This window comes from Xyrauchen texanus, chromosome 18 (assembly GCF_025860055.1).
Source record: "Xyrauchen texanus isolate HMW12.3.18 chromosome 18, RBS_HiC_50CHRs, whole genome shotgun sequence".
NCBI classification, from domain to species: domain Eukaryota; kingdom Metazoa; phylum Chordata; class Actinopteri; order Cypriniformes; family Catostomidae; genus Xyrauchen; species Xyrauchen texanus.
Genome location: NC_068293.1, coordinates 40,923,100 through 40,935,661, shown reverse-complemented (window position 1 = coordinate 40,935,661; position 12,562 = coordinate 40,923,100). Strand labels below are relative to the sequence as shown.

General features: G+C 36.9%; 1 protein-coding gene across 2 annotated transcripts in view; it reads right to left on the bottom strand.

Moving 5' to 3' along the window:
• Window positions 1-4,433: 4,433 nt before the first annotated feature.
• LOC127658969 (ceramide synthase 6-like) overlaps window positions 4,434-12,562 on the bottom strand; it is a 46,512-nt gene continuing 38,383 nt past the window's right edge. The window contains exons 7-11 of one of the 2 annotated variants that reach the window (XM_052148557.1): window positions 12,365-12,493; window positions 11,384-11,490; window positions 9,079-9,235; window positions 8,539-8,562; window positions 4,434-5,634 (exon numbers count right to left, since the gene is read on the bottom strand). In XM_052148557.1, the coding sequence (XP_052004517.1) occupies window positions 5,485-5,634; window positions 8,539-8,562; window positions 9,079-9,235; window positions 11,384-11,490; window positions 12,365-12,493 (567 nt within the window). In that variant the 3' untranslated portion in view covers window positions 4,434-5,484. The remainder of the gene's footprint in view (window positions 5,635-8,538; window positions 8,563-9,078; window positions 9,236-11,383; window positions 11,491-12,364; window positions 12,494-12,562) is intronic. The other variant, XM_052148558.1, reaches the window with a different exon arrangement.

Here is a 12,562-nt window from a genome sequence, read left to right as displayed (position 1 = left end):
AAAACTAAAGGAGTGGCGTAATGCAGGTCAAGTCATTGCTATATAAATTATTGGGTGTTTTACTTTGCCTTAAAGGGATAGTTCACAAAATAAAAATTCTCTCTTCATTTATTCATTCTCATGCATCACAGATGTGTATGACTTTAATCTTCAGCAGAACAATTACAAAGATTTTTAGAAGAATATCTCAGCTCTGTAGGTCCTCACAATGCAAGTGAATGGTGACCAGATGTTTGTAGCTCCAAAAATCAAGAAGGAAGACTCAAGTGGATAAATCTATATCTTCAAAAGCGATCTGATAGGTGTGCGTGAGAAACAGAACAAAATGTAAGTCCTTTTTTAGTGTAAATCTCCACTTTCACTTTTACATCTGAAAGTCACATGTGGTGTCTGTTTAGTTTCACTTTCACATCTAAAAGTGAAAATTAAAGTGGAGCCAGACTAGATTGACACATGCATAGATGAATGAATAAATGGATAGATAGATAAATAGACAGATACTGTAGTAGATGGGTTGACAAAGACAGATAAATGGATGGACAGACAGTTATAGATAAATATAGTTTTAGACAAGAAGTACTCTAGATAGAAGACATACAGATGGATTTCCAATTTTGTACAGTAACAGTATGTTGCCAACATTTTAGGATGATGTAATCATGAAGTAGAGGTACTCTTGAAGAGTGCCTAATCATGAAGATCCTGTTGATAGGAGATACTGACACACCCCAAAAAATGAAAGCACCACAAGTGTTTGAATCTGTTGTGTTTATTTAAAATACATGGCAGCATTATTAATTAGTGCCGCTGATAATCAGATATTCCAGCAAAGGCAGGGAATAAGTTTTATTTACTTTTTCTTCATTGCCTTGTTTTGACATCAAATGTAAACCACACAAAACAGCAACCTATCTGCAGTGCAAATGAGATGACGGCTAATTAGCTGCAGCACTTCTCTAGCTGTAACTGACAATAGCAGCAACATACCAATAAAAAGCATAAAAAAACACTCAAACCAAAAGCAGCAAAATAATCTGCCAACTAATGATTTTTGACAAATCTTTTAATTCTGAACTCAAAAAGCAACTATAAAATAAGCACAAAGCTAGACAACATAACAAAATACCAGTGTTTGGCAACAAAGCGCATGTTCACTGTAAGTTGGTTTCAAGTAGTGTTATAGTTGTAGCTTTTATTAATGATTGATAGATTTCAAAATCTCATATGAATCTTGTTTTTGAAGTGTAAACTAAGAAAAGTAATAAAAGCAAAACATTAAGCTTCCCGTTTATCTTTTAGGACCAAAAATGAATCATGATCACAAACACTGATATTGTTAATGGAGTGCTTGTGAAAATCTGTTTGGTGAAGGAATGCGAGTGATCCTTGATGATCACTAATGAATGGTGATTCAGTTTGAACAACTGATTGATTGATTGATTGATTGATTGATTGATTGATTGACTCTGATTTTACCATTTCAAATACCACTTTTCCAAACAGTGCTGATACTGAAGCTGGTGTACTTTTATAAAAACGCCCTCTAGTATTGCATCACCTGAGAAAAAAAAATGTTAGGACATTTTTTTTAATTTATTTTATTTTTTAAACCAAAAATGTATTGGTGTGGATGTGGCCTACATAAGCTCTTCCCATAAGAAAAGCACATGGTGGTCTTTTGTTTAGCTCCTGCATTTTAAGAACTTATTTTAAGTTTTAATTAATATTGGCTTGTTCAAGTAAATGCACGTCGCTACATACCACATCGTTTGAAATGTAGAGAAACAATTCTTCGATAAAAACACGTGGAATGATACTAGATTGGGCACCGGCTCTGGTACCCTGACAGTCTGAAAAAATAAGACACAAATGCAAGAAAACTACTGTTCCCTTAATGACCACATCAGCTCGCCTACATGATTATGAAAGAAAAAACTGCTTTAAAATCAGTGGTTCTCAACTGGTTTTGATTCTGGTCCCAGATTTTACATTGGACATCAAGTCGTGACACAACACAGTACCATATTTAATCATTAAAGTAGACAAGGTCATACCTTCTTTACCTTACATCACTTAAAGCATTATGGTACTACGTGGCCGGGTCTAAGGGTGGGCTAGAAGGGGCATTGACCCTCCTAGATATTCCATGTTAACCCCACTCCACCGACTCCCCAGTCAGGTGAAAAGAGAACATAATGCCCACCCTAAATGTGAAATTGCACCCAAAATTACCCAATAAATCGTGCCACCATAGAAATGAATTGCCCTACCAACGGAGTGCAGCACCTCTACCAAAAAGTTGGCACCCATTCACTTGCATTGTACTGACCTACAGAGCTGATATATTCTTCTAAAAATCATAATTTGTGTTCTGTTGAAGAAAGGAAGTCATAAACATCTGGGATGGCATGAGGGTGAGTAAATGATGAGAGAATTAAAATTTTTGGGTGAACTACACTTTTGAAGTGATAGCTCAGTCATGATTTAATATTCTGTCATCGTTTCCCTACCCTCATGTTGTTCCAAACACATGTGACCTTCTGTATTCTGTGGAACACAAAAGATGTAAAACAGACTGTTAGGGACTGACAGTCTCAGTCACCATTCACTTTCAAAATATATATAACAAAAATTAAAAATACATTCACTGAAAGTAAACAGTGACTCAAACATTCTGTCTCAAATCTCCTTATTGTGTTACATTGAAGAAAGAAAGCCATACTGGTGAATGATGACAGAATTTCCATTAATAATAATAATAATGCTGTAATACATGTTCAATGTGTATTCTGTAATGGAATATAGGGGAGTAAACGTCTATTATGTCATTTGTGAAAGTAATGAGTTACTCACTACTTCAGTACTCTTTTAATTGGATACTTTCTTACTCAGGTCCATATTTATGTAAGTGCTTTTAATTCTACTTGAGTAATGTTTTTTTTAAGTAATTGTACTTTTACTTGAGCACAGTTTTTGTCTACTCTACCCACCTCTGATCGATTTTAAAGACACTTTTAGTATTATCTACTTTAATTAGTACTTTAATCAATCATGCATCTGCCACAATAATCTTATGTCTTTAAATAATTTTTTATAATTATAAATGTATATTATTATATTTTATTACAAATTATATTCATAATCAGGCACATTTGATTATAAAATATTGAATTATCTTTATTTCGGGGCCCTTTTCTGCAACTATTGATATGTTGGATTCATTTTATTAATTAATCTGCATGTAATTCATTTGATTAAATATTTTAATCGACTGAAAGCCCTAATATATATATATATATATATATATATATATATATATATATATATATATATATATATATATATACACACACACACACTGCAGCCAAAAGTTTGGAATAATGTACAGATTTTGCTCTTATTGAAAGAAATTGGTACTTTTATTCACCAAAGTGGCATTCAAATGTTCACAATGTATAGTCAGGACATTAATAACGTGAAAAATTACTATTACAATTTGAATTTTTGAACTTTGAAATCCTCCAAGTACAGCAATGACAGCTTGGCATTCTAGATGTCAGTTTGTCCAGATACTCAGGTGACCTTTCACCCCACACTTCCTGTAGCACTTGCCATAGATGTATTTGTCTTGTCGGGCACTTCTCACGCACCTTACAGTCTAGCTGATCCCACAAAAGCACAATGGGATTAAGATCCATAACACTCTTTTCCAATGATCTGTTTTTATATGTCTGTTTCTTTGCCCACTCTAAACGTTTCGTTTTGTTTTTCTGTTTCAAAAGTGACTTTCTTTGCAATTCTTCCCATAAGGCCTGCACCACTGAGTCTTCTCTTTACTGTTGTACATGAAACTGGTGTTGAGCGGGTAGAATTCAATGAAGCTGTCAGCGGAGGACATGTGAGGCGTCTATTTCTCAAACTAGAGACTCTGATGTACTTATCCTCTTGTTTAGTTGCACATCTGGTCTTCCACATCTCTTCCTGTCCATGTTAGAGTCAGTTGTCCTTTGTCTTTGAAGACTTTAGTGTACACCTTTGTATGAAATCTTCAGTTCTTTGGCAATTAAAGAATTGTATAGCCTTCATTCCTCAAAAAAATTATTGACTGATGAGTTTCTAGAGAAAGCTGTTTCTTTTTTGCCATTTTTGACCTAATATTGACCTTAAGACATGCCAGTCTATTGCATACTGTGTCAACTCAAAAACAAACACAAAGACAATGTTAAGCTTCATTTAAAGAACCAAAAAGCTTTCAACTGTGTTTGATATAATGACAATTATTTTTCTAGTACCAAATTAGCAATTTAGCATGATTACTCAAGGATAAGGTGTTTGAGTGATAGCTGATGGAAATGGGGCCTGTCTAGATTTGATCAAAAATGACTTTTTTCAAATACTGATGGTGCTGATTTTTACATCAGTAATGTCCTGACTATACTTTGTGATCAGTTGAATGCCACTTTGATGAATTAAAGTTCCAATTTCCTTCTGAAACAGCAAAATCTGTACATTATTCCAAACCTTTGGCTGCCAGTGTATATATAAATCATCATCAGATGAGGTTTTTATTATAATTCACAAGATAAGGAAATATGATATAAAAATATAACAAATAAGATATACAAATATGGATGCATTTTGCCAATGATGAAAGATTTTAGTGATTCAGTGTCAGTGATTGTTTTTATTTCACCTTTATAAGCTGCTGTTACACTGTACAAACCAATACTGTCTAACAGTAGAATTCTCCAGCGCCGGCCAAAGAGGAACACATAAAAAATGTCTCATAAAAACAAAAATTGCAATAGATTTTTTCCAATACCTGATAGTTCCAAAAAGGAAAAATCGGCACTGATTAATAAGTAAAACCGATATATCGGTCTATCTCTATATTGGAGTACCATGTAAATACAACGATAGATGCATTTCGGTAATACCAAATAACTCTATCTGTGTTAGTGTTACTATCTGAAACGATCACTGTACCATGGCACCAGCACAGTGCTTTTTTGTAAGGGGAGGGGATGTCATGCAACCTGCCCATGTTGGCATCCTGCCAAATGATATGCACATTAATTTGCAGCAGTTGAATGCACAACCTTTAAATCTTTTGTCAGTATGATTATATTGATAGTTGCATTTTATTATTTGCATTTGGCATTGTTTTTTCCCTGTTGTGTTAACCCAATCAGAACAGACCCACCAGTTGAGAACCACTGTGCTAAAAATCAAACAGTGAGCTGCACTTGAATCTAAAAGTTGCTGTGATAACTGAGTGCCAATGATCGTTGCATGTTAAACAACCACAAAACGAAAGCAAACAAACAAAACATAAAGGGAAAAACATCTGGGAGAAAACAGAACCGCATTCACATTATTGAGAATTTCCAGAACTAGACTAGCAATGTTCATGTTCTGACACTACAGAGTGTTGCAGGTTCCATCAGCAGTCTGGGACCCAGTGAAATGTCCAGAGCTGGACAGTTAGTGTTCATATGGACAGGGAGACAAGGACAGGTATCCGTTGGTGCCGTGGGCCCCGTTGGTCCCATTAGTGTGGTGTTTCTGTGGGGGAGGCTGAACCTCATCTTCATCAGAGCTGAACTCAATGTCACTGCGGTCATCCTTTGACACCTAGACAGGTCAGAAACAGTTATGATGAGCAACTAGAGAAAGAGTCTGCACTTGGGTGTACACTTGGGTTGTTGAGGATACAAAAGTTGCATGTTGTTTTAAAAGAATAGTTCACCCAAAAATGACTATTTATTCACCCTCATGTCATTCCAAACCCAAATGCTGTTATTTTTTTCATGGAATACAAAAGGAAGAATCTTTGAAAAATCTTCACACAGCTCTTGTCCACACAATGACAGTTCATAGTGACAATGAATGTCAAGCTCCAAAAAGAACTAAAAAAGTGCCACAAAAGGAGTTCAATCATTTTGTGCGCTCTATTCCAGGTCTTTTGAAGTCATACAATGGCTTTTTTTGAGGATTAAACTGAAATTTAGGCTGTTTTTTTGCTGATAATCTTATCCTCCAATGCAGCTCTCAAATCTCGACACGATGCGTCAAAGTGCCATGTTTTAAACATGAGCAACAATTCGGAGCTTCGGAGGAGGGAAATATTATTAGTAAATAGGTACAATTTCAGTCTGTTCCTCACAATAAGCTATTGAACAATTTGAGAAGACTTTGTATACTGCGTGCAAGTCATACGGACTACTTTTATAATGCTTTTTGGAGTTTGGAACTTGTGGTCGTTATGTGGAAAAGAGCTGCATATAGTTCTTCAAACATTCTTCATTTGTATTCAACAGAAAAACAACAACAACAACAACAACAACAACACAGGTTTGGAAAGACATGACAGTGAGTAAATGATGACAGAATTTTTATTTTGGGGAAACGTTTGCTTGATTTAATCTAGGGATGTGCAAAACTACCAATTTTCATAATTGACTTGTCAGGTGGTTGTTTGAACAACTAGTTGACTAGTCGATGTTAAGGATAATAATATATAATTAGGCTCAGTTATGTTCATGTGACCTCGACCACGTTTCAGAAGGATATACGGACGCTAAGCGCAGCACTTCAACAGTAAGAAACAAGAAAGTCTCCAAAAAAGAGTGGGACAAATACGCGTATAGTTGCTGTCTGATGAAAAACATGTATCTCCGATTTTGGCAATTTTGAATTTTTACCATAGACGGAATGCGCCGAATGATCTCTTCGTACTGTTTTGTATTTTGCATCGAAATGACCAATGAAAAGATGTTTAATCAGGATATCTGTTTAAGAAGCATCTACATTGGCCTTGAGAAGTAGAGTACGTGAGTACTTCCCCCAGTGAGCCTGCTTGCACATACTTTGTGCAAGGTCAGGGAGGACAAGGAACAGGTCGTCCTTGTGGCACCCTACTGGCCCACCCAGACTTTGTTCTTGGAGCTCACCCTCCTCGCGACAGCCCCTCCCTGGCAAGTTCCCATGAGGGAGGACCTCCTCTCTCAGGGACGGGGCACCATATGGCACCCGCGCCTAGACCTCCTGAATCTCCATGTCTGGCCCTTGGACGGGACGTGAAAGGCCTAAGTGACATACCACCGGCAGTGGTAGACACAATCACTCAGCCCAAGGCTCCCTCTACGAGGCAGCTGTATGCCTTGAAGTGGCATTTGTTTGTGAATTGGTGTTCTTTCCGAGGTGAAGACCCCCAGAGATGCACAGTTGGGTCGGTGCTTTCCTTCCTGCAGGAGAGGCTGGAGGGGCAGCGGTCCCCCTCTACCTTGAAGGTGTATGTGGCCGCTATAGTGGTGCACCATGACACGGTGGACGGTAAGTCCCTGGGGAAACATGACCTGGTCATCAGGTTCCTTAGAGGCGCAAGAAGGTTGAATCCTCTTACTCCTAGGAGTCCCTGAGACCGATGAACCCTGGATGACTCTCCTCCCTCAACCCTGTTGCAGGCAAATTCAGAGGAGAAATTCGATGCTGGGCCCAGTACGTGCACTAAGATGCCCTGTACTGGGGGTATGTGCTCCACATTTGCTGGTTGCCCATGGGTAACCCAGTGTGATATATCTTCTGGGGTACGTTTTCCCGCGTCTTCCTTGGTCAGAGCCCCGTCTGCCACCGGTTGCGTGTTTGTAGAGCTCCTCCCCTCCAGATGGGACCTACCGCGGGGACTTCTTCCACATGTGATACTGCCAGTCGGCAAGTCCATGTGCCATATTCTCCACACATTACCTCCCCTTCAGCAGGGTGTGGTCTCCGCAGTGTCTTTACCCTACTGGAAAGGACACCCTGCCCGACGTGGATACATATTGTCCCAGCTGAATGATTTTCCATTTTTGTGGGATAAAAAAAAAGAGAAGAGGCCACGGCTGGCGCTGCATTTTCCCACTATGAGTTCGTCTTGTCCCTGGGGTGCGAGGGACCATATGACGTTCGTGGGGCATTGGGAAAGGTTATGTGGGGGCCGGGTGAGGCACCTGAGCTACCCTCTGAAATGGCCGGGACCCTGTCGTGGTCCCTCAGCGCAAAACCTGAATGAGTGGTTGTGAGCCAGCTCCTTTTATACCCGTATGTCCGGGGGAGTGGCATGCAAATTCCACTAGCCAATTCCCATTGGCCTTTTCTCAAAGACTAGAGGTGTTTGGGGCTCCCAAGAGCGACCCCTATTGTCACTACATTGACACAACGTCTCGTTCCCTCCATCAGGGAACGGAGGTTACGACAGTAACCAAGATGAATTGCATATCCCATTTAAACCACCAGCACTAATTAAAATTATTATTCCACCCAACGAATCAACTAGTGAGTTGTTGGAAGACTAGTCGATTATTTAACCACCGTTGCACATAATTAAGACTTGATTGTCTTGTATGATTGAAAATAATAGCATTGTCATTCCCACAATCTCACCTACGTCCTTTCAGTGATGTCATAACCGTGAAATTAGTCATAAGTAACTTTATGAATGATAGAAAATTGTTGGAGTTGGAGTATTGTATTTATCCCTCAATCACAACTACTTACATGCAAAGGATTCCATTTTCCCGCCTTTGAAAGCAGCAGTGAAGACAGAAAAAGCACATCAAAGGAGGTATACAGCAAAATAATCATTGCTTACAAAAAGGCCAGTTATCCAGAACCAATTTAATACAACTTGAAACACAATTTTGCTTATGTAAAGTCATCATTTAGAGTGAACAACAAATGTTGAACAGGACTCGATTTTATCCAAGTTATTATATATTGATGGCAGACAACGAAGACAAACATTTGCTCTTTGGAATAACTGTGAATTGTACACAGCAACTCCACAAATGTGTGTAAATGGGAGCTACATATCAACAGAAAATTCAACTCTGTGGTAAACACTCATTTTTACTGTTTACACTCTTCACAAGTGCACTTTGATCAATGGACCTAATAACATGATGAAGATTAAATTAATCTGTCATCTGTCATGTTACCATGGCAATAGCTTTGGCTAATTCGATGGTAAAAGATGAAAGAGCCAGTCTGATGTCCGCAGCTGCGAGGGTCAGGTGTGTTTAATGGTGTGTCTCTCACCTTGCCTCTGGAAATGGCCCTACAGGCGATGCGCACTATGAGATAAGACCAGAAGGTGTGCAGGGCCTGCAGCAGCATGAGGAGCAGGTTAAACACCCACCAGGATGGATACGGCCCCACAATTTCCCAGCTCTCAAACAGAGTGCTGTTTAAAATCCTGCAAACACACACACAATAGAAATATAGGATTAGGTCAGTTTAGGGTTGTCACAATACCAACTTTTAAGAAGTTTTAAGCATGAATGAGTAAAATTGATTGAAAAACAAACAACAGGATAGAAATCTAAAACTAGCACATCTCGAGTCAACTTAGCTTGAAATATAGGTACGATAACATTAGTTGTGCAACAAATTTTGATAATCAATCTGTTGAGTATTTCTTCGATTAATTGAATATAAGAAATGTTATGTCCGTATGTCATTCATTTTTAATTTTTTTTTCATTTAAAATATAAATGTATTATTGTATACTATACACTGTGTAAAAGGTGTAAAATATAGAATATAAATGTTACAATATATAGTGCATATCGATTTTTACATAAAACTAAACTGTCCACAATTGAGAAGCAAGAGGACAATTTATAATTTATTATTCACTTATGAAAGCATAAAGAATGAACGAGTGAAAAACTTTTAGGATAGAAATAAAAACTAGCTTGGATAACATTAGTGCTGCAGCTAAGAATTATTTTGATAATCAATTAAATGTTGATTATTTCTTCAATTGATCGGACAAAAGCCACATTTTGTTTGATAAAAATCAAATAAAAATATATTTAAAATTAATGATTGAATTTTATACATAGTGTAAAAAAGGTGTCAATGTCAAATATAAATGTAACAATATAAACTGCATTTCGTTTTTAAAAAAAAATTTCACAGTTAGGAAGCAAGAGGACAATTTATTGTTAAATTATAATTTATAATGCATTTAATTTTAAATGCATAAATGAATGAATTTTTTACATTTTAAAGGAAACAAGACAAAGATCGGCTACTCTATAAGAATATATTTTTTGGCAGAGTTTACAGAAAAATCTCAGAATCATGAGAGTAAAAAGGAAAAACTCTACTCTCTGGTGGATGCTATGGTAAATTTGGTCTCTGAAATATCAGTATAGTTTTAAAAGTATTTAAAAATATCCATTTACCATGTCACGATGTATTACTAATTTAGTGTAGTGCTATGCAATAATCAAAATCACAATACAATATGAGTGTGTGCAATTTCTAAACTGCAGCAAGCTGCAATTATATATATATATATATTTTGTTTTTTTTTTACTCAGAATTCTGTGATGTTTCATTTGCTATTGTGATTTGTGCACATCTTTTGTACACTGATGAGATCACGCCAATTAAAATGTAGAGTGCAAAAAAGGCACCAGTGAGAGAACAGAAATCGTGAAGGTAAATAAACAAAGAGAAATGAAAAGGCAAAGAAATAACTGATGCTGTCATCTATTACACATGCAAAGACAATTTTCCCTTCCTGAAATGTGTTTTTGAATAAAATGCTTATACTTGAATAAACTTTTGCTTATAAAAAGTTTTTGCTATATATATATATATATATATATATATATATATATATATATATATATCACTGCACTGGACTCACTGCATGCAATGGACAGATCTCACAAGTAACTGAATTCCAAAAATGTTTTCAGCCAGTGGTGAATCAAACACATTTTTCGGTATATATGGGAGGGACTTACAGCCATATGATTGTAGAGGGTTGCAGATAGACTGAAAGAGTGATCGTGGGATTTTAAGAATCAATGTTTTTTGCCCGGCCCTAAAGCCAAATGCGTAAGAAAGTCCCAATGTGTCTGGGACAGAAACAGGCTCAGTTTTAGTCTCTCTCTCGCCTCATAGAAGTGGCTCTGACTGCACAGAGGAACACCGCTTTCAGAGTTTACACTTATTGAGATGACATGCTTCTTCTTTATTAAAATGCTAAACATGATAGTTGAATATAAATATTGATGCATGGATCTAAAGTTGTTTAAGATAAGAGTTACATCTGTTAATGCCTATCTATTCTCTCTCAATCTCATCCACATTTCTACACTACTGCTGTCGCCATAGTAACCACCATAGTACTTGGCAACAATACTGAGTGAAGGTGTCAAAACCTGAAACGAAAATGCTGCAAAATCGTAAAATGATGTCTGAGAACAAGAGGTTGAGAGGCGAGTTGTCAGACAGCAGCGTGTACATTATTAACAACGTTCAACACATATCATTGACAGTGTTATTGACAGGACTATAAAGACAGAGCTGAGATGTTTCTTACCATACAGGATATATCCCCAATCTGGAACTGATGAACACCAGAGTAAACATGATGAACAGAACGTTGCACAATCTCTGGCATTTGGCGTAGTTGGCCATTTTAGCTGCCTAAAAACACAAAACGTAAATCATGACCTGTAACAACAGGATGCATACAACTAGCATGAGTAACCATATCTTGAATAGACTGTATTATGGAACAGATATTATAGGCCATAAAGAACTATTCAATTATTAAAATGATCTTGGTCCACACTGAATTATTCTGTATGATGGATCAAATCCTATCTCAAAACAGTGCTTGTTTTTTTGTATACTACTGCTGTCAATGTATCAAAACAATAATTTCTTTAGTCTAATAAAGTACCAATCAAAGGTTTGGACAGATGTAAGTGAATTTGTTTCTCACAATCTTAAAAACCTTTTGTTCTACAAGTGTTATACTGAAATGTTAACAATTAGATTTGTAGAAAATTTGTGCTTTCATATGAATTACTTGAACTCAAATTTTAACATATATTATGACATTATATTTTTATAAATGTTCCTGTACACTGAACACTTGTTACTTTTTTCCTTCACCGTCCAGTACAACTTATTTCCACCAATTTAAAGCCAATACTGTTGTGTTTAACTTAAATATCGATCTGTCTCTCACCCACATGTTTCATATCACTTCTGAAGACATGGATTTAACCACTGGAGTCGTATGGACTTTTATGCTGCCTTTATGTGCTTTTTGGAGCTTTGAAGTGCTGGTCACCATTCACTTGCACTTTATGTACCTACAGAGCTGAGATATTCTTCTAAATATCTTAATTTGTGTTCAGCAGAAGAATGTAAGTCATCCACATCTGGGATATCATGAGGGGGAGTAAATAATAAGAGAACTGAAATTGTTTTAAGTGATACAAAAATAGTAAGTCGGTGTCCAAACCTTTAATTAGTAGTGGTAAACACAGCAAAAACAAGAGCAGATCACCTCTAGTAGAATATCAGCTGCATCGTGCAGACACATGACGAGCGTTCCCACTCGAGCCATGTTATTTACATATGAGAAGGTGATCAGAGAGATTGTCGCCACATGATGCAGAAACATGAGCAGGAAGTCCTGCAAGAAATCACACGGACAGAGTGTAAACATAAATGTAATGTTGGTGCAATTTAAATTTGAATGTGT